At 54.4% G+C, this 26493-nt stretch overlaps 2 protein-coding genes across 6 annotated transcripts; one reads left to right on the forward strand and one right to left on the reverse strand.

Annotated features, from left to right (window-relative positions):
- Positions 1-1459: 1459 nt before the first annotated feature.
- On the reverse strand, positions 1460-26393 carry ZBTB4 (zinc finger and BTB domain containing 4). Of its 5 annotated transcripts, none has more exons than XM_037987351.2 (4): positions 26147-26393; positions 9019-9089; positions 7470-8572; positions 1460-5973 (listed from the first exon to the last, which is right to left on the reverse strand). In XM_037987351.2, exons 3-4 carry the CDS (start codon positions 8561-8563, stop codon positions 4026-4028), a joined length of 3042 nt encoding a protein of 1013 aa, XP_037843279.2. In that variant the 5' UTR covers positions 8564-8572; positions 9019-9089; positions 26147-26393; the 3' UTR covers positions 1460-4025. The 5 variants fall into 5 exon arrangements, with proteins under 5 accessions (XP_037843279.2, XP_008008343.3, XP_037843281.2 ...); XM_008010152.3 differs by lacking the exon at positions 26147-26393 and adding an exon at positions 21651-21826; XM_037987353.2 differs by lacking the exon at positions 26147-26393 and adding an exon at positions 21358-21380.
- Positions 23715-25627, forward strand: SLC35G6 (solute carrier family 35 member G6). Its single transcript, XM_037987913.2, has one exon. It carries the CDS (start codon positions 24292-24294, stop codon positions 25129-25131), a length of 840 nt encoding a protein of 279 aa, XP_037843841.2. The 5' UTR covers positions 23715-24291; the 3' UTR covers positions 25132-25627.
- Positions 26394-26493: the final 100 nt, after the last annotated feature.

Here is a 26493-nt window from a genome sequence, read left to right on the forward strand (position 1 = left end):
GATTACAAGCGTGAGCCACCACGCCCAGCCACTAGTTCACCACCATTTATTTATTTATTTATTTATTTATTTATTTATTTATTGGAGATGGAGTTTCGCTCGTTGCCCAGGCTGGAGTGCAATGGCGCGACCTCCGCTCACTGCAACCTCTGCCCCTGCCCGGGTTCAAGCAATTCTCCTGCCTCAGCCTCCCGAGTAGCTGGGATTACAGGCATGCGCCACCACGCCCAGCTAATTTTGTATTTTTAGTAGACACAGGGTTTCTCCATGTTGGTCAGGCTGGTCTGGAACTCCCAACCTCAGGTGATCTGCCTGCCTCAGCCTCCCAAAGTGCTGGGATTACAGGCGTGAACCACCACACCCGGCAGCTTTTAAAATGTGGCTATTTCATGAGAAATTTGACTTCCTGTCTTCTCTTGAAGATAATTTTATGAAAAAAAAAACTATAGAGACAGGATCTCACTATGTTGCCCAGGCGGGTCTTGAACTTCTGAGCTCAGGTGATCCACCTGCCTCGGCCTCCCAAAATGCTGGGATTACAGGTGTGAGCCATCACACCCAGGCCCAAAAATAATTTTAAAAACTACAGTAGGCCAGGCACGGTGGCTCACTCCTGTAATCCCAGCACTTTGGGAGGCTGAGGCGGGCGGATCACGAAGTTAGGAGTTCGAGACCAGCCTGACCAACATACTGAAACCTCGTCTCTACTAAAAATACAAAAATCAGCTGGACTTGGTGGCATGCACCTGTAATCCCAGCTACTCTGGAGCCTGAGGCAGGAGAATCGCTTGAACCCGGGAGGTGGAGGTTGCAGTGAACTGAGATTGTGCCACTGCACTCCAGCCTGGCCAACAGAGCAAGACTCTGTCTCAAAAATAAATAAATAAATAAAGTAACACCAGGCCTGATTCCCCTGTTGGCAACAACTTGGCTAGAGCTTAGTGGCTGCCCACTCTGTCTGGTCAAGTTATTCATACCACAGTTCCTCAAAGCCCCTATACGCCTGACCCACGTCACTTAGTTTAGCTGCCCATTCTTCCATAACACTAGAAAAGATATAGGGGGCAAGGAGTTGAAGCAGGGAAGCTACAAGTGGAAAAAGAAAGGTTGTGTCTCTTATGGGCATCACACATTTTGTGCCTCAGTCTTCTTTCAATTTGGAAGGAAGGTTAGACCTGGTTTAAGTCAGGGACATTTTGGACATAGAGATCTTGCGCTCAGCAGGTTGTATGAACTAGACTGTTAACATTTCTGGCTGGAAGTTGGGCCAAAGTCAGCTTGAGCTGACAGTCCAACAAGTCCTCACTCAACTACTCAACTGCTGGAAGTTGTTGTCCAAAGAGAGAGCATTGGGCCACAACTCGCAGGGATCCCTGTGGGACAAAGTTAGCATGTTCCTTTTCCCCAGACCCACCAGCCACGCAAATAACTGCACCTGGCATCCCACTGTGGAGCACAGTTCATTTGTCTTGTTGGTTTATTGGCCTACAGAGTTGGACACACACACAAATGCGGAGATAAATATTGGTCAGTTTCTCTAAATCTGGGTCCTCACTACGTATAGAGCTAGAGTCTGTAGAATTCTAAATCTTGCGTGCTGTGGCACAGAACCAGTGGCCTTCCCACTCTGCCACCACCCTTCTTCCCAGGGAACATGGGGAAAGAGGGCACGAACTAACAAGACTTGATCATTTTCAAAAGACAAAACTGCAAAATCCCAAATTTCCAACATCTGAAACTCACAATATTCAAATTCCCCAGTTCAAATACATATATTTTAATCTCCACGTCGCCACAATCTCATTTGTTGCCCAGAACCACCACATTCTGGAAGCTATTTTCCTTAATCATATTTAAAAAAAAAATAAATGTCTACAATCTCAATTCTCCCAAAAAAATGTCCATGGTTTTGGAATTTTGACCTATTCTGAAGTTCCAATTCTCTGGTCCATCCTCAACCCTTCCATTTTCCCATGCCTGTTTGCCTCAGAGGAGTACGGGTTAAGGATATAGGGGCACTGTCATAACCTCTGCCCTTGCCTCCAGGCCTTCCTCAGTCTCTCGTGGTTCCGCTGTATAGATAGATATATAATTTGTGTGTAGATATATATATATGTATTCTTTATTACGTATTTTTTTGCAGTTTTTCTAAAGTGCCAGAAACAAGATTTGTGGGAAATTTTAGTGATTTTTTTTTTTTTTTTTTTTTTTTTGCATTTTTCCCCATTTGAAACTTCCCCCCCTTAAAAATTGGAACTTGGTACATTCAGTAGGAAATTCATCACTCAGGCTGTGGCCAAGACCAAGAAAAGTGCAAAGAGACAGAGGAGGAATGAAGGAGTGACTCCTCTGTGGTTAACATTCAGGGAGCCTGTCTAAAACCTCCCCCTTTGTATATGCTGGGAGGGTATGAGGGGTAGGAGGATGGTCCTGGCCCTCCCTAAACTCACCTCCCTCCAAAAGCCATGATCTTGCCCTTGGCAGTGATTGCTGCTAGGGCAGCCATCTTGGCCCCAAAAACAGTAGCTGGGGAAAAGGCTGGCATTTTGATGACAGCAACTTTTCCTTTTAAAACTGCACTCCTCTAATTCCCATTTGTCAAATTTGCTCCCCCAAACTGGCTCTCCCCTTGTGAGCTATTTTCTGGGGGGAGGTGGGTGGGATGGGAAATGTTTATCCAATCACAGAGCAGGGAGGCCCAGTTTTCAAAGAGAATTAGGAGCAAACATTTCTTCATCTCCCCCACTGGAAGGAAATACAGGGACCCCTGACCAGGGTTAACTAGTGCAAATTAGGGATTAGGGACTATTTAAAGTCCCTGTACCCCATCCCTAGGCTGGGATCTTTGGGTGAGGGGAACTGAGTCAAAGATGGGGTGTAAGGTGCTATTTTGAAGGGAAAGCTGGTGGGGATACCCCAAAGCCCACCAGAAGAATAGAATGGTTCCCCCAAAACCATCTGGAGTGATTGGTGAGGGGAGTGATACTGGGGAGATGGGAATACAGGTAAGGATGGAAGGTCATGTGCAAATCCTGGGCTTACCCACCCATCCCACCCCTATCATTTTTCTGGCTATTTGGTCTAGTCTGGGAGAAACCATCAGGAAAAAAAACAGGGAGAAAGTAGATTCCCTTCTCCATCCCATTTGGAGTTCTTCCCTCCTGGCCCCCAAATCTGGTTTAGCCCAGAATAGGCCATATGTAGAGGCAGAAAGAGGTGTGATCTGCTCACCTCTTTTGCCTTGGAAGAATCTGGAGCTCACTGGATTTGGGGGTCAAGATGGGGCCAATACTTCCCTGCCCTGGACTGGGAAAGTGCTCAGCCACGGAACAGAGGGGCAGCCCCCCTCCAAACCTCCTTGACCTGGCTTGGGAGAGGTCATCTCCGAAGTCCAGGAATACGGGGAGGAACATGGAAGATCCAAAGGCATGGAAGCCGAGGAAGGCGTCTTGATGCAAGGGAAACAGGGACGTAGAGACCCACGCTTGGGAAGGATGGAACCCAAAGCCACACTCCCAGGCGGGTGGGGTCAGGTATCACAATGGTCTGGTCCAGGCCCTGGGCCACAAAGAATGGAATGTGCTAGGAAGCATCTGGGAAGGGCTTAGAGAAAGCTTCAGAACAAGGGGGGGTCATTAGGAGAGAGAGATGGTTTCCCCCTAGGTTTACGAATCAGGGGAGCAGGTTAGACATTCAGAGCTGGTGGGGGCCGTAAGTAGAGATTCAGGTTAAGTATATTGCTCAGTTGCCCCAAGGGCTGGAGAAGGGATGGAAGCTGGCCCTGCCCCTCATGGAGGCCATTCCCTGGAGGAAGATTGAGAGGGGAAGCTCGAAAGATCCCTTCCCAGGAGATGGGAAAACTACAATCTCACACAAAGCAGCCTGACCCCTGAGCTCCAGGGGCCCCCAAGTCCCTGCACAAGAGTGTGGAGGGGCTCCCAAGGGGCAGGGAGGCCAGGGAGCTGGTAGTGGTGGGGGGTTCAGGGAGGGTGGCATCTGGTGAAAGGGGGATTGAGCCCCAAGGTTCACCCCACATCACCCTTCTGGGTCCTCTCAACCCCTGCCCTTTCCCCTTCTCCCTTAGGGGGAACTGGTGGAGGAAGAGTTGGGGGAGGTGGTGTTGGCGGGGTAGGGGGTGCTGCTTGAGGATTCACTGCGTAGCCAAAGACCCCTGGTAGGAAGGGAAGGGCCCCCCCACCCTTCTCATCAGGTAGGACCATGTTGAGAGCAACTGGGAGAGCGGCCAAGTTACTGAAGTTGTAAGGGTAGGCGGCAAGGAGCTGGGGGCCGTAGACGAGCGGGTAGGGCTCAGGGTAGAAAGTGACTTTGGCAGCCCCTATCCCCTCCATCCGGTCCCCCTCACCAGCTCCCACTGGCCCTTCACTCCCAGATTTTCCCCTGCCACCACCAGGTTCCCGGCCGCCCCCAATCAGGGCCAGTGGAAATTCCTGCACAGGTGGGTATGCATAGCTGCCCCCACCTGCCACCACTGGGGGTTCCTCACCCCCTGAGATGACAGGGTCCTGGAGTGAGGCGGTCTCGGAAGCTTCCTCAGCAGCAGTGCTTCCGCCGCCTGCCTCACCACTGGATGAGGAGACTTGCATCTCTTGGGGGGCTTCCTCCTTGACATCCCCGGGCCGGGTGCCAGCGCTGCCCTTGGAATAGGCAATGACAGGTGTTGGGGTGCCCCCGGGCCGCTCAGCAGCATGCCTTTGCCCGTGGCGGCTCAGGGCAGCTGCGGTCTTGCACACCTTGGCGCAGTGGGGGCAGGTAAAGCGGGTGGAGGGCCTCCGTCCGGCCCGGGAGCTGTGGGAGCCCCCACCGTGGGCCTCTTGGTGCTTTCGCAGCTTTCTCAGGGTGGCAAAGGTCTGGGCACAGTCCCCGCAGCGGTGCCTCCGCTCTGTGCGGGCACGTCCCGCTGGGCTCTCAGCTGCTGGGGTTTCCTCCCAGCTCCTCCGTTCCAGCTTCTGCCTCCAGCGTGGTGGCCGGCGGCCTCGGGGCGGCCCACTACCCCCCGCACTGGCACCTCCAGCAGCTCCAGCCTTGCGCTTAGGCTTGTAGGAGTAGTAGGGCCTCCAGAGCTGGTCCTCCCCACCAGCCTTTGATTCCTCCTCATCCTCCTCCTCCTCTTCGTCCTCCTCCTCTTCATCATCTTCAGTCTCCTCCATCTCCTCTCCACTCAGCTCCCCAGGACGCAGGTCAGTCTCTGAGATGCGGCGCTTGACAATGGCCTCCTCCCCGATTCGCACAGTGATCTGACACAGTGGAGGTGGAGCCTGCAGCTGAGAGGGGCCCCGGCCAGCCCCTGCAGGGGCACCCCCACCTCCACCAATCCCGCCCACTGGCTTGGCTGTGTAAGTCAGAGTCCTTCCGGCCCGTGGATTCCGACCCTTGGCCTCCTCCGTGGCGGTGGCCGTGGCTGGCCCTGCAGCAGTGGCTGGGCTGGCTGCTGTGGCTGGGCTGGTGGGTGTGGCTGCAGGCTCAGGGGGAGGAGGTGGGTATTCTCGTTTCTTGGGTGGCCTCGGGGGAGCAGTGTAAGTGATAACCGAGGCGGCTTGGGACCCTCCTGTGCTGGCCGTCCCACTCCCCCCTCCACCACTGCTACTGCCCCCATGGACAATGACAGAGGGGGCTGGGTGGGCAAAAGTGATGACAGAGGGTGGAGGGCCAGGCTCTGGGGCAGGTGGGGGCCCAGGCGGCGGGCTGGCTGGCATTGCCACAGGGGCCGGTGTGTTGAGGCTTGGAGAAAGAGGGGCCTCCGGGGCTCCCTGGCTGTAGGTCTTGTAGGGCCGCTTGGCTGCCCGCATGGGGAGCAGGCGGTAGAGCTTGAGTGTATTGAGCTTGGGCTTGTAGCCTCCATTGGGTGTCTTCTCACTGGCAAGGAGGCCTGGGCTAATGCCGTGGAAGGCTCGCTGGTGGGTCTTCAGGTTATAATAAGTGACAAAGGTCTCCCAACAGAAGATGCACTGGTACCTGGGTCAGCACAGCAGGGAAGAGGGAGGAACACAGCCACTTGAGTCAAGGGCCCTGAAGCCTCCCAGGTCCTCCTGCACCCTGCACTCAAACCTGTGATTCCCGCAGCCTTGCGCTGCCTCCCTCACCCAGCCAGCCTCAGTGCGGGGTGCCCATCTGAGCTCAGTGTCCCCACCGGCTGTGAGACTCTAGGCCTCAGCTGTTCCACTTGGGACCCAGCCTAACTCACAGAGCCTTCTTCTCAAGCCCAGATGACAGAATGGGGAAACGACTTACGAACAGGGACACTGCGTGGAAACACAAGGCCCTGCTCAGAATAGTGTAATGATTCCTGGACATGCCTGTGCCGTTGCAGTCCTTTCCGGCGAGGGGAGCTTTCTCTTTCCCTCTAGCCCTTCCCCACAGCAGCAAGCCAGGACATGGAACAAAGAGACTTAATAAACCTCAGCTGATGAACCCTGGAGGCGAGGTTGCAGTGAGCCAAGATTGCTCCACTGCACTCTCGCCTGGGCAACAGAGCAAGACTCCATCTCAGAAAAAGAAAAAAAAAAAAAACCTCAGCTGAAGGAACTGGGGCTGGAGGGAGGCAGACAGGTGAGTGGTGGTGAGCAGGGGCCTCAGGATGGCTTTTTTTTTCTTTTCAAATTGTTTGTAGAGGCTGGGTGCAGTGGCTCATCCCTGTACTCCCAGCACTTTGGGAGGCCGAGGTTGGTGGATCACCTGAGGTCAGGAGTTCGAGAACAGCCTGGTCAACATGGTGAAACCTTGTCTCTACTAAAAATACAAAAATTAACTGGGCATGGTGGTGCGCACCTGTAATCCCAGATACTCACGAAGCTGAGGCAGGAGAATCACTTGAACCCAGGAGGCAGAGGTTGCAGTGAGCTGAGATTGAACCACTGCACTCCAGCCTGGGGGACAGAGCGAGACTCAGTCTTAAAAAAAAAAATTTTAAAAAAGCCAGGTGTGGTGGCTCACGCCTGTATCCCAGAACTTTGGGAGGCCAAGGCAGGCAGATCACGAGGCCAGGAGTTCAAGACCATCCTGACCAACATGGTGAAACCCCAACTCTACTAAAAATACAATAAACAAAAATTATCTGGGCATGGTGACGCATGCCTGTAATCCCAGCTACTCGGGAGGCTGAGGCAGAATTGCTTAAACTGGGACCTGAGAGGCAGAGGTGGCAGTGAGCCGACATCGTACCACTGCACTCCAGCCTGGGCTACAGAGGGAGACTCTGTCTCAGAAAAAAAAAAGAAAAGAAAAGAAAAAAAAATTGTAGAGATGGGGTCTCTATGTTGTCCAGGCTCGTCTCAAACTCCTGGCCTCAAGCGATCCTTCCACCTCAGCCCCACAAAGTGCTGGGATTACTGCAGCTAGCCTAGTCTCAGGATAACTTTCTAGGCCCCAAGCCCCACCCATTGCTGCCTTTGTCCCTGTGATCTCTGAGTGCTGGCCTCCGGCCGCTCCCCCCGCCAGCCTGGACCACTCACCTGCGCTCCCCCGTGTGCCACACCTCATGCTTCGTGCGGTACTCCGCCAGGGCGAACACTTTCTCACAATAGCGGCAGGGGTACTTCCTCCGCCACGAGTGTACATTGCTGTGTCTCTTCAGACTGGACAGGGTCACATAGGAACGCTCACAAGCTGCGCACACATACAGCACGTGGCCTCCCACCACCTTCACCACGTGCTCGGGGCCTCCTCGGAAGCCCGCCGGTGGAGGCAGGGCTGAGGCGTCCACCCCTGCAGGACCACCAGGGCCAGCGCCCCCGGCTCCCAGCCCTGTAGACCCCCGAGTGCTAGCCCCTCGTCGGCACTGGGCCTCATGGGTCTGCAGCCGTTTGGGATGGATGAAGCTTTTTCCACACTGGGGGCAGGGGAGGGGCCGCCGGGGTAGGGAGCACTGCAAGTCAGGGGCCTGGGCCTCAGCCCTGTCACCCTCCCACTCCCCAGCTGGCCTGGGCCGGGGCCCAAAGCTGTCCTCTTCAGGTTGCGAGGTGGCCATGGGGGCTGGGGTAGGAGGTACCCAGGCATCACCTCCCTCCCCCAGGCCCTGAAGGCGGGAGATGCCCAGACGGCGCCCCAAAGCTCCAATCTCTGCTACAGCTGCCCCGTCCCCTCCACCACCAGGCAGTGCGAGCCGGGCACTATAGATGAAGTTGAGGACATCAGAAAATGCAGCTGCTGGGACCCCTGGCAACTCCAGGACCCGGGGCGGGGAAGAAGCAGGGGGAGAGGCTGGAGGGGGAGAGGAAGAGGAAGAGGAGGAAGAAGAGGAAGCAGAGGAGGAGGAAGAGGAAGACGACGAGGAAGAGGAGGAGGAGGAGGAAGAGGCAGCTGTGGTGGTGGCAGGGTTGGGTGCAGAGCCCCCTGTAGCTGGTGGGAGGGACAGTGGAGCTGAAGTGAGCAGGGCCTCTCTGAAGAAGGGACTCGAAGCAGCCAGGACGCTGCGGTGAGCAGGGAACTTGGTGTCTCCGGCTATGAGGGTGACGTCACAGAAGAGGCCACGGAGCCGCTGTTCATTGAGCTGGCGCAGGACGGCGGGGGCATGAGACGGGTCCGTCACCTCTGCAGGGGGGGGCATGGTGCCAGCCTAGACAGTGGGAGAAGAGGCCAGGTAGAGTCTCGGAGGCTGGGCAGAGGGCAGAGGCTTCTAAGGTCAGGCAAAGAGAGGGTCAGGAGCTGCTGGTCAGAAGCCAGTGGAAGGCTGAATCACTTCAGGCCACAGAAGCCAGGGCTTGGCCCTTAGCCACCCAAGTCTGGCCAGCATCCAAGACCAGTATGTCTAACTCACTTCTGTGGCTAGAAGAGGCCAGAGATACCTCAGGTCATGGTGAAGGTCAAGGGGTCATGACCTCTGAAGTCACAGACTAGAGAGGTAAGCGAGGGAAACCTGTCTCATGGGAAGGAGGAGGAAGCGCCACAACTCCTGATAGCCATTTCACAGAACTCCCCAGCCTAGACAAAATGGCCGCCCCTGCTGGCCTGCTGCCTTGCGTCTACTTTTCCCTCACTGTAGACCTCTGGGTACCTTCTCACCTGAGAGCACAGCCAACATGGAGTGGGGCGGGGGGTGGCTCAGCGAGTCCCTTCTGCTGGGCCTCTTCCTTCTGTGGAGAAACAGAAACCATGTCAGGGGAACCTAGAGGAGGAGCAGGAGAGGGTCATCAGGGAGGGAAGTGCGAGGAAAAGCCCCCAGGAAGTGGGGAGGGGTGCAGGACTGTGGCCAGAGAGGACATCCGGGTGAGCCCGGACCCCTCCCCGGAGCCTCTGCCAGGTTATTTGTTTAGCTGTGTCCGGTCAAACCTGGGAGGCCACGCAGATTATTACAGAGCCTTGTTCTGCAGGCCCAGAGAAGTACAGTGACAAGATAATTTGCATATTCTCAATTCACCTCCAAACAATACAGTAGCACAGGTCCAGCCCATAGGTTCAGGGAAGCCTGTCACAGCACTCTCAAGTCCCTTTGGCCCAATCTCCAGGGCTTAGAGAAAGTCAAAGATTTGCATGTTGTCATTCATCACAATGGTCTCATTTACATATCAAAATAATTTGTGAGTTTTTAACAATGGGACCTAAGCTGGCAGATATTCAAATGAGGAGAGGACCTCCTCATATCCTCCCAGCCCCATAAATCTTAGAGGGGGTTTCTGGCCCAGCTGCCAGGCAACCATTGAAGCCCACTGACCCCTACACAACTGCCAGCTTGCTCCAGTCTCTGGAGGGCACTGGAAAGGCCACAGGACCAGGAGGCCTGGTCCCACACCTCATTCAGAGACCTGATGCCCTAGGGATTTGGGCTGAAAAAGCAGCATAATCAAGGGCGGGCGCGGTGGCTCATGCCTGTAATCCCAGCACTTTGGGAGGTAGAGGTGGGCAGATCACGAGTTCAGGAGATCGAGACCATCCTGGCTAACACGATGAAACCCCTGGCTAACATGGTGAAACCCCATCTCCACTAAAAATACAAAAAATTAGCCAGGCGTGGTGGCGCACGCCTGTAATCCCAGCTGCTTGGGAGGTTGAAGCAGGAAAATCGCTTGAACCGGGGAAGTGGAGGTTGCAGTGAGACGAGGTCACGCCACTGCACTCCAGCATGGGCCACAGAGCGAAACTCCGTCTCAAAAAAAAAAAAAAAAAAAAAAAAAAACCCCAAAAAACAAAGGGAAGAGCAGGCAACTCAAAGGCAAGCTCAGGCAGTCAGCAGCACAGAAAGTACCGCACGGCCACTTTCTCCTGCAGGCACCATCAGGGCCTCGAGGACTCTTCAGTTGAAGGTTTGAGTTTGAAAGCCAGACTTATCCGGAGTCACACAGCGTTGATAATGACAGGTGGCACCTATTTAGAGATCCAGGCCTGCAGAATTGAGAGCAGAGCTCTCCGGACCCTCTCCTCTGCCCTCCACAAAGCCTGGGAGCCGTCACCCATCTTTGAGGGTGTCCTTCCATATCCCATGGGCCACACGTGTCTTCAGAGGCGTTCGGCATCAGGAGTTCCTCATACAATTCCCATCCCCTGAAAAATATTCTTTCCCATTTATCACTCATACTATCTAGACTCAAAGGCCTTTTCCCCACATATACCCCATTTCGCATTCCTCAAAATATTTTCCTGACACCTTTCCTGGATGGGAAGAAGGAAGATGGTAAACAGGGATGATATTCCAAAGTTTTTTTTTTTTTTTTTTTTTTTTTGAGACGGAGTCTCGCTCTGTCGCCCAGGCTGGAGTGCAGTGGCCGGATCTCTGCTCACTGCAAGCTCCGCCTCCTGGGTTCACGCCATTCTCCTGCCTCAGCCTCCCGAGTAGCTGGGACTACAGGCGCCCGCCACCTCGCCCGGCTAGTTTTTTGTATTTTTTTAGTAGAGACGGGGTTTCACCGGGTTAGCCAGGATGGTCTCGATCTCCTGACCTCGTGATCCGCCCGTCTCGGCCTCCCAAAGTGCTGGGATTACAGGCTTGAGCCACCGCGCCCGGCCTGATATTCCAAAGTTTTAACAACCCTGTCTGCCAGGGACTGATCAGGTTCTAGGTCAAGTGTTACCCTGTCAATTGGTGAATTTCAGATAGGTCAGGCATCCTGAGGAAGGGGCCTCACTGCATTCGTGGGCTGGTGCTCAGGCCTGCCACTCACTTCCATGATAACCACTGGCCCACTGGGACCCCAAGAGTCAGTGTTTTATTTGAATTACCTCATTTGTTCCTTATCACTACCCTGAAAGGTAGCAGTTAGCTTTCCCGCTTTTTAAATTTTTATTTATTTATTTTGAGATGGAATCTCGCTCTGCGCCCAGGCTGGAATGCAGTAGCGCAATCTCAGCTCACTGCAAACTCTGCCTCCCGGGTTCAAGTGATTCTCTGGCCTCAGCCTCCTGAGTAGCTGGGATTGCAGGCACCCACCGCCACGCCTGGCTAATTTTTTGTATTTTTAGTAGAGATGGGGTTTCACCCTGTTAGCCAGGGTAATGTCGATCTCCTGATCTTGTGACCCGCTCGCCTAGGCCTCCCAAAGTGTTGGGATTACGGGCATGAGCCACCACACCCGGCCACTATCCCTCCTTAAGGCCAGACACTGTGGCTCACACCTGTAATCCCAACACTTTGGGAGGCCGAGGTGGGTGGATCATCTGAAGTCAGGAGTTCCAGACCAGCCTGGCCCATGTGGAGAAACCCCATCTCTACTAAAAAAAAAAAAAAAAAAAAAAAATTAGCCAGGCATGGTGGTGGGTGCCTATAATCCTAGATACTTGGGAGGCTGAGGCAGGAGAATCGCTTGAACCCGGGAAGTAGAGGCTGCAGTGAGGCGAGATAGCTCTGGATGGAGATTGATCCAGCCTGGGTGACAGAGTGAGACTCTGTCTCAAAAAATAAAAATAAAAATAAATAAAAAATAGGCCAGGCACGGTGGCTCACGCCTGTAATCCTAGCACTTTGGGAGGCCGAGGCGGGTGGATCACGAGGTCAAGAGATTGAGACCATCTTGGCCAACACGGTGAAACCCCATCTCCACTAAAAATACAAAAATTAGCCAGACACGGTGGCGGGCACCTGTAGTCCCAGCCCTCGGGAGGCTGAGGCAGGAGAATCACTTGAATCCAGGAGGCGGAGGTTGCAGTGAGCCGAGATTGAGTCACTGCATTCTAGTCTGGTGACAGAGCGAGACTTTGTCTCAATAAATAAATAAATAAATAAAATGACAGACTATGGGCTGGGTGCAGTGGCTCACACTTGTAATCCCAGCACTTTGGAAGGCTGAGGCAGGTGGATCTCTTGAGCTCAGGAGTTCGAGACCAGCTTGGGCAAGATGGAAAAACCTGGTCTCTACAAAAAATACAAAAAGTAGCCAGGTGTGGTGGCGTGCACCTGCAGTCTCAGCTACTCAGGAGGCTGAGGTGGGAGCATCCCTTAAGCCCAGCAGTTCAGAGCTGCAGTGAGCTATGATTGTGCCACTGTACTCCAGCCTGAGTGACAGAACCACACCCTGTCTCAAAAAATAAAATAGGCTGGGCATGGTGGCTCATGCCTGGAATCCCAGCACTTTGGGAGGCCGAGGTGTGTGGATCACCTAAAGTTCAGAAGCTCGAGACCAGCCTGGCCAACATGGTGAAACCCCATCTCTACTTAAAATATAAAAAATTAGCAGGGCATGGAGGCAGGCACCTGTAATCCCAGCTACTCAGGAGGCTGAGGCAGGAGAATCACTTGAACCCAGGAGGCGAAGGTTGCAGTGAGCCGAGATCATGCCATTGCACTCCAGCTTGGGCAACAAGAATGAAACTTCATCTCAAAATAAATAAACAAATAAAATAAATGTCAGATTATGGCTTACAGATGCTAGGTAGCTGGCCCGAGGACATAGAAGCAGCTAGTAGCAGATCTAACTTTCTGATCCCAGGAAGTTTGGTTCCAAAGCCTATGTTCCTGATGACTTCACGACTTCACCTTACATTAATGAAGGACGTGTTTATGGCACCCACCCGGGCTCAAATAGCCCACCTGGGTGCCTTTCCGAAAATTAGAAGCAAGGTTCTTTCCTCCAGGAGGCAGCAGCCCTGTGTAGGTGAGCAAAGTCAAGGTTTGCCTCCAGTCCCCATTCACTGCATTGGCTGGGCCTGCCAACCTGCACAACCATATTGGTGGACTTGGTGCCTATGCATGTGTGACTGTGTGCTAACTGCCACCGTACTTGGATGAGACCTGTCAGGGCTTCTAAGAATCAGAGACACCCAATGCTGGACTGGCCCTTAGGGATCACACACAATCATCGTCATCATGGTCTCTGTAGCTGCCATTTGTGAATTTTTTTTTTTTTTTTTAGACAGGGTCTCATTCTGTTGCCCAAGCTGGAGTGCAGTGATGTGAACATGGCTCACTGCAGCCTCAACCTCCTGGAATAAAATGATCCTCCTGTCTCAGCCTCCTGAGTATCTGGGACCAATGGCATATGACATAATGCCTGGCTAATTTATTTATTTACTTTTGTAGAAATGGGGTCTTGCCGTGTTGCCCAGGCTTGAAATACTTACCATGTGCAAAGTATAATGCTAAGCATTTTATCTGTATCATCTCATTTCAACACTCAAAATGGCCACAGTGAGGCAACAGGCTTAGAGAAATCAAATACTCTAAACTCCTCCCTTTGAGGTAGAGGGAAGGTAGTGATGGGGTTATCTGCCTCAGATTTTGTTGCTAGCCAACCCAGCGTTTGGACGCAGCTTGAGTTCAACTGCCCTGTGACTGGCTACTGCCCTGCAAGGCCTTACTGGAAGTGGAAAAGACCAGCTATGTGACCCCAGGCAGGTTACTTAACCTCTCTGTATCTGTTTCCTTGTCCGTACGGTGGGGACGATTAATAGTTCCTACCTTGTGGGGTTGTTATAAAGATTAAGCGAGCCAACAAGTGGCAATATCTAGTTCGTAGAACTCAGTCCTGGAAAATGGTGGAGAGAACCGGTGAAGAAAAAAAGGCATAAATTGGGCTTCATGGTAGGTTTGGTGGCTCTGTGGTTTTCAAGTTTTTTGTTTGTTCTTACCATTTCTACTCTTCAATGCCTGTGTGACTTCAGAGGTGCCACTGAGGTGGGGATCTGAGCATGGACACCAGACACGCCCTACGTCTTGTGGTTCCCTCTGGCTGGAATGTTCTTTCTTCCAGATAACCTCATGCAGTGAAGCCCAACTTCCTTTAAGCCTTGACTTAGAAGCTACCTTCCTCTGAGGCCTTCCCTGGCCACTCCCCACTTCCTAAAACTTCCTATCTCCCTACCCTACTTTATTTTACTCCTTAGCACTTAGTAACAGGTTTTTTTTTTTTTTGAGACAGAGTCCAGTTCTGTCACCCAGGCTGGAGTGCAGTGGTGTGATCTGGGCTCACTGCAACTTCCTCCTCCCAGGTTCCAGCAATTCTCCTGCCTCAGTCTCCTGAGTAGCTGGGATTACAGGCGCCCAACACCACACCTGGCTAATTTTTTTTTCTTCTTTTTTTTTTGAGACACAGTCTCACTCTGTCGCCCAGGCTGGAGTGCAGCGGCACAATCTCCGCTCACTGCAGCCTCCGCCTCCCCAGTTCAATCAATTCTTTGCCTCAGCTTCCTGAGTAGCTGGGATCACAGGCACCCACCACCATACCCGGCTAATTTTTATATTTTTAGTAGAGACGGGGTTTCACCATCTTGGCCAGGCTGGTCTTGAACTCCTGACCTCGTGATCCACCTGCCTTGGCCTCCCAAAGTTCTGGGATTACAGGCGTGAGCCACTGCGCCCAGCCTGGCTAATTTTTTCGTATTTTTAGTAGAGGTGGGATTCCACCATGTTGGTCAGGCTGGTTTTGAACTCCTGACCTCAAGTGATCTGCCCGCCTCTTCTGCCTCTCCAAGTGCTAGGATTACAGGCATGAGCCACTGCACCTGGCCATTCTTTTTTTTTTTTTTTTTTTTGAGACGAGGTCTCACTCCGTTGTCCACATTGGAGTGCAGTGACACAATCACGGTTCATTGCAGCCTCAACCTCCCAGGCTCTCGTGACCTCCCACCTCAGTGTCCCTAGTAGCTGACACCACAGGTGCACACCACAATGCCCAGTTAATTTATTTTTTATTTTTAGTAGAGACTGGATCTCCCTATGTTGGCCAGGCTTTTCTTGAACTCCTGGGCTCAAGTGATCCTTCTGCCTCAGCCTCCCAAAGTGCTGGGATGACATGCATGAGCCACTGAAACTGGCCCACCTGTTTCTCTCCCTTTTTTTTTTCAGGGGGGACACAGTCTAGCTCTGTTGCCCAGGCTGGAGTGCAGTGGCACGATCTCGGCTCACTGCAACCTCTGCTTCCCAGGTTCAAGCGATTCTCCTGCTTCAACCTCCCAAGTCACTGGGACTACAGGTGCCCGCCACCACGTTTTTTTTTTTTTTTTTTGAGACAGAGTCTTGCTCTGTCACCCAGGCTGGAGTGCAGTGGCACGATCTCAGCTCACTGCAAACTGTACCTCCTGGGTTCATGCCATTCTGCTTCAGCCAACTGAGTAACTGGGACTATAGGCGCCTGCCACCACTCCCAGCTAATTTTTTTTTTGTATTTTTAGTAGAGACAGGGTTTCACTGTGTTAGCCAGGATAGTCTAGATCTCCTGACCTTGTGATCCTCCTGTTTTGGCCTCCCAAAGGGCTGGGATTACAGGCGTGAGCCACCGCGCCCAGCCAGACCCGGCTAATTTTTGTATTTTTAGTAGAGATGGGGTTTCACCATGTTGGCCTGACTGATCTTGAACTCCTGACCTCAGGTGATCTGTCTGCCTTGGCCTCCCAAAGTGCTGGGATTACAGAGCCCGGTCAACTGTTTATCTTTTTTTGAGACTGGATCTTGCTCTGTTGCCCAGGCTGGAGTACAGTGGTGGGATTGAAGCTCACTGCAGCCTTGACCTCCTGGGCTCCAGTGATCCTTTACCTCTCAGCCTGCTGAGTAGCTGGGACTACAGGTACCTGCCACCATGCCCAGCTACTTTTTGTATTTTTTGTAGAGATGAGGTTTCACCATGTTCCCCAGGGCTGGTCTTGAATTCCTGGGCTCAAGCAATCCGCCCAACTCAGCCTCCCAAAGTGCTGGGATTATAGTGGAGAGCCACTGCACCCAGCTCCTATTTCTTGTTTATCTCCGGAATGTAAGCTCCAAGGGGTAAAAGGTAGGATTTTTTGGGGTTTTGTTTTGTTTTTGAGATGGCGTCTCGCTCTGTTGCCCAAGCTGGAGTGCAGTGGCGTGATTTCTCTCAGCTCACTGCAACCTCCGCCTCCTGGGTTCAAGCAATTGTCCTACCTCAGCCTCCCAAAAACCTAGAACTCTAGGCATATGCTACCACACCTGGCTAATTTTCGTATTTTTAGTAGAGACAAATACCATGTTAGCCAGGCTGGTCTCGAACTCCTGACCTCAGGTGATCCACCTGCCTTGGCCTCCCAAAGTGCTGGAATTACAGGTGTGAGTCACCGTGGTCAGCCTTTTTTTTTTTTTTTTTTTTTTTTTGACATGAGGTCTTGCTTTGTTACCCAGGCTGGAGTACAGTGGTGTTACCACAGCTCCCTGCAGCCTCGACCTCCCCCAGGCTCAGGTGATTCTCTCATTTCAGCCTCTCAAGTAGCACCGCCCAGCGAATTTTTTGTATTTTTAGTAGAGATAGTGTTTCACCATGTTTCCTAGGTTGGTCTTGAACTCCTGGGATCAAGCAATTCACCGCCTTGGACACCCAAAGTGTTGGAATTACAGGTGTGAGCCCCAGCACCCAGCCAGGGGTAGGGAATTTTGTCTGCTTTGTTCACTGCAGTATCTCAAGTCCTTAGAATAGGGCCTAGCACATAATGGGTAGTTAAAAACAAACAAAAAAACAGGTAAATTAATGAACCTGTCCTCAAAGTCCATCCTCCAGGAACGAAGCCATTATCCATGACGGACTAAGTTGGCCCAGAGATAGGGATGACCATTATAACTTGACCACTTCTGGGCCAGGCACAGTGGCGCACGCCTGTAATCCCAGTACTTTGGGAGGCTGAAGCGGGCAGATCACTTGAGGTCAGGAGTTCCAGACCAGCCTGGCCACCATGATGAAACCCTGTCTATACTAAAAATGCAAAAATTAGCCGGGTGTGGTGGTGCACGCCTGCAATCCCAGCTACTCAGGTGGCTGAGGTAGAAGAATTGCTTGAACTGGGGAGGTGGTGGTTGCAGTGCGCCAGAGATTGCGCCACTGCATTCCAGCCTGGGTGACAGAGTGAGACTCTGCCTCAAAAAAAAAAAAATAGGCCGGGTATGGCCAGGTCACGCCTGTAATCCCAGCACTTTGGGAGGCCAAGGCAGGTGGATCACCTGAGATCAGGAACTGACCACCAGCTTGGCCAACATGGTGAAACTCGGTCTCTACCAAAAATAAAAAATTAGCTGGGCGTGGTGTTGGGCGCCTGTAATCCCAGCTACCTGGGAGGCTGAAGCAGGAGAATCACCTGAACCTGGAAGGCGGAGGTTGCAGTGAGCCGAGATCATGCCATTACACTCCAGCCTGGGCAACAAGAGCGAAATTCCGTCTCAATAAAAAAAAAATTTTTTAAACCATAAATAAGTTGCACTCTGGAGTCCTCACAATTTGCCCCATACTCTTCTTGGGACCTCACACACACTGCCTCATTTAATGATATTCTCAGTACAGCCACCCCCAGTAGGTATTTATATTATCCCGTTGCCCAGGTTGGAGTGCAGTGGCATGATCTCGGCTCACTGCAACCTCCGTCTCCCAGGTTTAAGCAATTCTCCACCTCAGCCTCCAGAGTAGCTGGGATTCCATGCCCAGCTAGTTTTTGTATTTTTAGTAGAGACAGGGGTTCTCCATGTTGGCCAGGCTGGTCTTGAACTCTTGACGTCAGGTGATCCCCCCCGCCTTAGCTTCCCAAAGTGCTGGGATTACAGGCATGTGCCACCGCGCCTGGTCATATTATTCTAATTTTACAGAAGAGGAAACCAAGGCTCAGAGAGGGATATACCTTGCTCGAGATCGCACAGCTTGTAAATAGCAGTCAAGATTCGAATCCAGGCCCAGCTGACCCCAGATGCTCAATCTTTCCCTCTGCCATACTGCTAGACCTGGCCCTGAAGGGGCCTATGGCCCGCCAGCTGGTTACATAAACCACCGCACAAGGTCTCACGTGCTAAGTGCTAAATGTGTCATGTCTGACTCCACCCTTTCCCTCGCTCCCACATCCAGCAGTCATCAAGTGTGGCTGAAACCACGGCCGAGCTTGGGAATGGCTCTGGAAATCTTCCCTTCGATAGCTCAGGTCCTTGTTAACACTCACATGGTCCAAGGCTATAGTCTCCCAGCTATCCCCTGGCCTCCAGGCTTACCTTCCTCCACCCAGCCCTCCTCCCGCCGAGGGTCAACATCCCTAACCACAGTTCAGGAATATCACTCCTGGGCTCAAAACCTCCACTGGTCCCCACTGACTCTAGAATAAAATTCAGATTCTTCTACCAGGCAGTCAAGGGCTCTAGTCTAGCTCCAATCTTCCTTTTTAATCTTGCCTTGTGTTATCCTCTTCAAACACACAGTAATCAGTGTGAGCCGGGCGTGGTGGCACGTACCCGTAGTCCCAGCTACTCAGCAGGCTGAGGCTAGAGGATTGCTTGAGCCCAGGAGTTTGAGTCCAGCCTGGGCAACATAGTGAGACCCCATCTCTAAACAAATGAATGAAACCCCAGACACCCAGTGTGCCCTCCAGCTTCTACATGACCCACACCTGCACGCCTTTGCCTGTGCTGGCTTGTCCTGTCAGAAATGCTCTTTCCCCAAGCTTGTCAAAATCCCTCCAAAACATTAAGATCTAACTCCAAGGCCACCTCCTTCTCAGCCCTCCCTGACTGACAAGATGAGGACAATCTCTCCTTTCTCTGACTCATCAACCTTTTGTGCCCCTATGGCCACCATCCACCTTATGCAGCAGCACAGACTCAGGTTCTCATGGCCTCAGCTGGGGCTCCCTGAGCATCTGGGTCTTCTGAAATGGACTGCTGCACAGATGCTAAGTTCTGCAGTAACTGGGGAGAAGAGTGTTGGAGGCAATTGCACAGAAAGGACCATCCACTGAATGTTCCAGAAGGTAGCAGAGTACAGTAGTTAAGAGCACAAGATCTGCAACCTGATTGCCCAGGTTCAAATACAGCTTCACCTCTCACTAGCTAAGTGACTTGGGACAAATTACTTAACTTCTCTGGCCCTCAGCTGCCTCACTTGAAAAAGGGAGGTAATTACAGTGCCTACTTCATGGTGTTGGTCGGAGGACTGAGTGACCACATGTAAGCGCCCTGAAGACAGTGGCTGGTGCACGGTCCGTGCTAAGCAAGTGTGTGCTGCCATTATTATCAGCCAAGCCCCGAGAAGGGAATTCCCAGTCCTGACGGAGGGGTGACAGGGGCTGTGCCAGCCCCCAGACTGCAGCCACTTTTGGGTCCGTTTCCCACGTGCTTTCGGAAGATATGCAGGGCAGGCAATCAGCCCCATTCCGCAGATGAGGAACTGAGCTTCCTTCAGATCAAGTGCCAGTGAGGGAATGGTAATGACGCCAGAGCTCCTCAGCCCTGGGCCATGGCTCCTTTCTCTTCACCAGGCTGTCACTGTGCACCTGTTGTGCAGGCTCCCCCAGGCGGCCACCCCCTCCCAGCCCCCCATGCCGGAGGGCCTGTCCACAGCACCCTCCCTTCCCCTATGTACACACATCCTTCCAGTGGGGCCAGGCACAGTAGACAGTGGTGTGCAGGCTTGGAATGCACTCGCACACACACCCCTAGAAGGGCCCAGGCCCCAAAGGTGAGGAAAACCTGTTCTGAGGAATCTGCCTAGTGAGCGAATTCCGTTCCGAGGCCCTTCCACCGTCGAAGGAGTGGGGCCCAGTGTGCGTCAGAGATACCCACAAGGGGGGCAGAGAGAGGGAGAGGGTGAAGCAGGAGGAGGCTGAAAACTTCACGTTTCTTTTTTCCATTTTAGTGACAAGAGTCACACCCAGCCTTTACATAAACACGGCCAAGGAGCCGCTCTGTCTAAGCTTACTTCCCTTGTGGCCGCCCAGCCTCTCCTCCGGGTGACCCTGACATGCTGGGCAGGCTGATGAGGGGCAAACACACAGACCCTGCAAAGATTAGCTGGGCCGCCTGACAACACCCATGCCTCCCGCCGGCCGCCATGCGCTACCCTGCATTTATCTCCCGCCTTCCTCATACCAAATCCCCTCCGCAGCCCCACCACCACTTAAGCACACAGACGGCAGGCACGCATACACAGCCTGCTTGCGGCTGGCCTCTTGGGTCTGAGGCCCACACTACCCTTGTCACGCCACCTCCCTCCCCACATGTGTTTTCTGACCAGCTTGCCTCCCAGCCCAGCAGCCCGGACAGGCTCCTACAAACAACGTCACAAAAGAATCCTGTGGAGAATGTTGCAAACGCAAAACCTTCCCCTTGCTTGGCTGCCCATGATCCCACAAACACAAGTGGCGCATTCCACCCCGAACCCCTCACACCAATGCCAGCTGACCCACAGGCCCGAGACACACCCTGGGGTTCCTCACTCCAGATCTTCCGGATCTGAGTTCTAGACGCGCAGCCCCCATGCAATGCGCTCATGACGGACACGCAAACCCATCCATCGCCCTCTTTACCACTGGACCACACCTCAACAGAGCAACAGAAATGGGACCCAGACGTGACGCCTTCTGACTAAAAGGCCCACAACCGCCCCCTCCAAAAGGGCACATACACTGCATCCTGGCACCCTCCGCAACACATACAGCATGCCAGCTCTGCAGAAAACAGTTCATAAACAGGTCATAGGTGCAGCACAAGACGCACATGCGAGAAAACACATGCTGGAGAAAACACACAGCCCCACATCGAACAAACTCTGCACCAGCATGCTGTGCCCTGCTCAGAATGCCCATCTGTCACCCAAAGCCACAGGGCTCGTCTTGTAACTCTGCCCCACAACACTGCACACCCCTTCTGGCTTTCTACCTCCATGGCCCAGGGAGGGCCCTACCCAGACCCCTGGCTGCCAGCAAACGGTGGTGCCCAGGAGAGGTTTACCTTGCCCCACCACACAGCACGAGACACACGATCTCCAAGACTCACAGCCACAACCCTGCCCCGACGGCGCGGCGGTTCCGGGGCCCCAGCTCGCCCTGCGCACCCCGCACACCCCAACTCTGGGGCGCTCGGCGGCCCACCCCTCCCCCTCTCTGCCTGGCTCCTACGCCATCGCCCTCCCAGCAGCTTGCAGCGCTTGCCCGGGCTCACACCCGCCCCACCCCACCCCCAACCTGCCCCACGGGGGGAGGGGGACATTAGGCTGCAGAATTAACCCTTCAAAGGGGGAGTGAGCGCCGCCCCTTCCACGGCCCCAGGCGATCGCGTCCCCCGGCCGCCGCTCGCTCGGACGCCATACCAGGGCCCCCTTAGTCGCCCCCCAGCGTCGTGTGCGCCCGGGGGCGGGGCCAGGCTCAGCCCCCGACCCCTGCGCCCCCAGGTCAACCCCAAAGGAGAGCGGTCTGGGCGCGGGGCGCGGCCGGGGCTCCGCGGCGCCGGGCAGCGGAGAGGGGGCCCGGCTGTTGGCTCCGGTCCGCCCTGGCCCTGCCCAGTTCGCCCCGGGGCCCACCTGACTGTGATGGCGCCGCGTCCGCCAGGCCCGGCTCATCACCGTGGCCGCCCCCGGCCGCTCCGGTTTCGCCCGCCTCCAGCTCCGGCTCCGGCTCCGGCTCCGGCCCCGGCCCCCCCAGCGCCTGGCCCCGGCCCGGCCCCGCTGCCGCCGCCGCCGCCGCCGCTGACATCATCGGCTCCCCCCGCCCCGGTCCTACCCCCACCCCCACCCCCGGAAACAGTCCCCCCCCAGCGCCGCCGCCGTCGCCGCCGAGAGGAGGCCGGCGCAGCGCAGCCGACACCGACACAAAGCTCCGAGCGCCTGACGGCCTTCCCCGGGACTGATCCCCGCGGCAGGACACCGCGCCGCGCTGGGCCACCGGGCGGGTGGACACCGAGCCGGGCGCGGGCCGGATTGCAGCACCCCGGCAGGGGCGCAAGACCACCGACCCCCAGGGAAAGGGCTCCCTCCGCCCTTCCCCCTGCACGCCCTTCACTCAGCGGTGCACACTGCCTGAAAGCATTTAACACACAGGCTCTCAGGGTGCAGACATGACATGGCAGACTCATAATCAGGCCCAGTGGGACCCACAGACTCAGGGTCAGCACACTCAAAGAGGGCCAGCCCTGGACACACACACACACACCCTCTCCAGGAATGCGCAGGAACGCTTAGCAGGCCGCGGAAAAGGAAGGCCCTGGCCATGCACACGGGGCACACATTAACGACCACCAGCGCAAATGAACACACGAAGCTGGCTGGGTACTTTGTCCCCACCAGCAGATAGATCCACATCTGTATCCTTGAACATAAATGCAGAAGCCTTGTTGTCGGCCTCTGGGGACAGCATCAACAAAACACCAGGTGGAAGCACAAACAGAAAAAAACACATTCCTGAAACTCCACAGGGACAATCCCAAGAACTCCTCCCTGGTGCTGGAAAATTAAAAACTAAGGAGATAGAGGAGCCAGGCTTCAGAGCTCCTTGCCTTAAAACCTCTCTGAGGCCCGGTGCGGTGGCTCACGCCTGTAATCCTAGCACTTTGGGAGGCAGAGGCGGACAGATCATGAGGTCAGGAAATCGAGACCATCCTGGCTAACACGGTGAAACCCGTCTCTACTAAAAATACAAAAAAATTAGGCGGGTGTGGTGGCGGGCGCCTGTAATCCCAGCTACTTGGGAGGCTGAGGCAGGAGAATGGCGTGAACCCGGGAGGCGGAGCTTGCAGTGAGCCGAGATGGCGAGATGGTGCCACTGCACTCCAGCCTGGGCTGGGCAGGGTGGGTCATGCCTGTAATCCCATCACTTCGGGAGGCTGAGGTGGGGTGGATCACTTGACGTCAGGAGTTCCTGAACAGCTTGACCAACATGGTGAAACCCCATCTCTACCAAAAAAAAAAAACAAACAACAAAAAATAAAATTAGCCGGGTGCAGTGGCTCACGCCTGTAATCCCAGCACTTTGGGAGGCCGAGGTGGGCGGATCACCTGAGGTCAGGAGTTCAAGACCAGTCTGGCCAACATGGAGAAACACCATCTCTACTAAAAATAAAAAAATAGCTGGGTGTGGTGGTGCATGCCTGTAATCCCAGCTACTTGGGAGGATGAGGTAGAATTGCTTGAACCTGGGAGGCAGAGGTTGCGGTGAGCCGAGATCGCACCACTGCACCCCAGCCTGGGCAACAAGAGCGAAACTCCATCTCAAAAAAAAAAAAAAAAAGAAAAATTAGCCAGGTGTGGTGGCGCACGCTTGTAATCCCAGCTACTTGGGAGGCTGAGGCAGGAGAATCGCTTGAATCTGAGAGGTGGAGGTTGCAGTGAGATGAGATCACACCATTGCACTCCAGCCTGGACAAGAGTGGAAACCATTTCAAACAAAAAAAGAAAGAAAAGAAGCAGAGTTAGACTCAGTGGGAAAATAGGCGCACTACCACCTCAGGAGGGTTCCAGGGAAGAACCCCACCCCCACTCCAACCAGGTCACAATGGCTGGAGCTCTGAGGGGCCCAGGCTCCCTGAGCCAGGAGGAGAGAGGAGAAAGTCTAAGGAAAAATGGTGAGTGTGGGGGCCAGGGGCCCAATACTCCCTCCCTATAGCTCCTGGTTGCTCCATTTCCCCTCCTTTCCTAAAACTTAGCTGTCTCAGAGATACCCACAAATATAATTCATAATGGTGTACCCAGGTGTCTCTGGAACTTGTGGCATCACACAGATGCATAGCATCTGAGGCTTCCTCCCCTTCCTCAATCCAAGAGGGCATCCTGTTTCCTTTTTCTCCTCCCAGGAACAACTTACCTAGGGAAATGATACTCCAGGACCGCTCACTCCTTGCTTCCTGCTGCAGACCCACATTATACCATCTCACTCATCTTTTAGGCCCTTTCTAGCTCCCAAGAGTTCCTCCCAGACCCCATCCTCGCATCTGCCCTGCCCCAGGTCACCCGGGCTGTGGCTACTGTCTACCCTGAGCTCCTTTCTCCCTAACAGGCTGGCAGTCACCCCTACTTCAACCTGCCCGACTTCACGCAGCCATCGCCGCCCTCCACTCCACCCAGCCTCCCCTCGCACCAGCGCTGCCAGCCCTCTGATGCCACCAAGGGTCTGCTGGTGGCCCTGTTGGGTGGGGGCCTGCCTGCTGGCTTTGTGGGCCCCCTTTCTCGTATGGCTTACCAGGCTTCCAACCTGCCCTCGCTGGAGTTGCTCGTCTGTCGGTGTCTCTTCCACCTCCCTATTGCCCTGCTACTTAAACTGCGTGGCGACCCACTTCTGGGACCTCCTGACATCCGAGGCCGGGCCTGCCTCCATGCCCTGCTCAACGTCCTCAGCATTGGATGTGCCTACAGTGCGGTTCAGGTGGTGCCCGCTGGCAACGCTGCCACTGTTCGCAAAGGTTCTTCCACCGTCTGCTCCGCCCTCCTCGCCCTCTGCCTTGAGAGCCAGGGTCTCAGTGGCTACGACTGGTGTGGACTGTTGGGCAGCATCCTAGGACTAATCATCATTGTGGGACCTGGACTAGGGACACTGCAGGAGGGGACTACGGGTCTCTATATCGCCCTGGGTTATGTGCTGGCTTTCCTGGGAGGCCTGACGCTGTCCCTGGGGCTTCTGGTCTATCGTTCTCTGCACTTTCCCTCCTGCCTCCCAACAGTGGCCTTCCTATTTGGCTTGGTGGGGCTGCTGGGCTCTGTGCCAGGCCTCTTTGTGCTGCAGACCCCCGTGCTGCCCAGTGACCTTCTGAGCTGGAGTTGTGTGGGGGCAGTGGGGATCCTCGCCTTGGTCTCCTTCACATGTGTGAGCTATGCGGTCACCAAGGCCCACCCTGCCCTGGTGTGCGCTGTCCTGCATTCTGAGGTGGTGGTGGCCCTTATACTGCAGTATTATATGCTCTATGAGACTGTGGCACCTTCTGACATCATGGGGGCAGGGGTTGTGCTGGGCAGCATTGCCATCATCACAGCCCGGAACCTCAGCTGTGAGAGGGAAGGGAAGGTGGAGGAGTGAGATAGAACTTGGGAGCCTGGGGGTTGGGAGGGGCAGGGGTAAATAGAGGCAAAGACTGAAGACGAACATGGGAGGACAAGTGACTGGAAAAGAACTGGTGTGGGAGAGGGATACCTCTCAGAGTCAAGGGTGACTTGGGGACTTGGTGGAGAGTGACTACCTGGAAGACCTGGAGCCAGCCTGGGACCAAGGGATGTGGAGTCCAGGCTGGGTCCTGGGAATCAGGGCATAACTAAGGGGTAAAGTCTGAGGAGCAGATCCAAGGGGCAGAGGCAGGCAGGCCGTGGGCCACGGGGAGGACTTCACTCAGCAGCAAAGAGAAGAGCATTGGGGCTGGAGTGTTCCAGCAAAGACACAGCTAGCAGCTGCGCTGGGGGAGGGGAGCGTGCCTCCCCAACCCTCCCCTCACGGCGAAGGTTTCCTTTTCTCGTGCTTGTGCCCCCCCCTTGGGGTGGTGACGTGACATTGACATCAAACAAGGATTACTCTGAATGTGGCTGTGCAGTGGTGTCGTCTCTGCTTTGGAGGGAGAGTGGAAGTCCTACGACCGTTCTCATTGGAGAATCCCTTGGGATCCCCGCTCTCCATTTTATTCCTTAAATATTCTACAGTGTGAAGGATTTCCTAATGTTCAAATGCCTTGACCCCAAATCCCCCAGGACTTTCGTGGCCCGCCCCATGGCTAATCTGCTTTTCTCGGATTGTCGCGGTCCCGTGATCTCTCCCGGACAGTGGCCAGGCTCCTTCCAGAGCAGGCCTCCGAGCTGAAGTCTCTTCGAGCGGCTCAGGCCATGGATCTAGGACCATGGCTCGGTACGGCGCGGCACTAGAGGCCAGGAGATGCCCACCCGTCTCTGGGGGCCGTTTGACCAACATCGGCTACTTCCGGACAAGCCGCTGGTCCCGCCATCTTGGCTTGTTCATGCATATTCAGCAAGAGAACTGCATATTCATGAGCAACCGCCCTCCCCCGGGAGCCCACTCGGGAGGACCCGCCCCACCCCGCCTCCATTACCGATTCGCAGAGCAGACCATTTTCCAGCTGGGGGGGTGCTACGAATGAGATGCTTTTGCTGAAGATGAAACCGTTGTCCAAACTAGAATGAAAGCGGCCCAATTTTACCCTCGAGTCTTCAAACCTTAAATCTCAGTGCAGAAGGGAGCAGCGAGGAGAGGCGGTGGGATTAAAGAAAAAAATTCCTCTCTCCCAGTCACTTCAAAACGTCGCCCAATCAGCGAACGGGGGGAGGACCTACGACTCAGGCTCGCACCCCGTGCGGGCCTGCGCAGGCGGCCCCGTAGCGCAAGGGAGGGCGGGAAAGGAAGGGGCGGGGACGCGAGGGCGAATCTATAAGAGGCGTC

This window comes from Chlorocebus sabaeus, chromosome 16 (assembly GCF_047675955.1).
Source record: "Chlorocebus sabaeus isolate Y175 chromosome 16, mChlSab1.0.hap1, whole genome shotgun sequence".
Taxonomy (NCBI): domain Eukaryota; kingdom Metazoa; phylum Chordata; class Mammalia; order Primates; family Cercopithecidae; genus Chlorocebus; species Chlorocebus sabaeus.

Excerpts from the sequence above, each read along its gene's own strand:
- ZBTB4 (XM_037987351.2), bottom strand. The coding sequence starts at position 8,563 with ATGCCCCCCCCTGCAGAGGTGACGGACCCGTCTCATGCCCCCGCCGTC. Across the intron at positions 5,974-7,469 it reads TGGCACACGGGGGAGCGCAG|GTACCAGTGCATCTTCTGTT; the intron begins GTGAGTGGTCCA and ends GTGCTGACCCAG.
- SLC35G6 (XM_037987913.2), top strand. The coding sequence starts at position 24,292 with ATGGCTTACCAGGCTTCCAACCTGCCCTCGCTGGAGTTGCTCGTCTGT.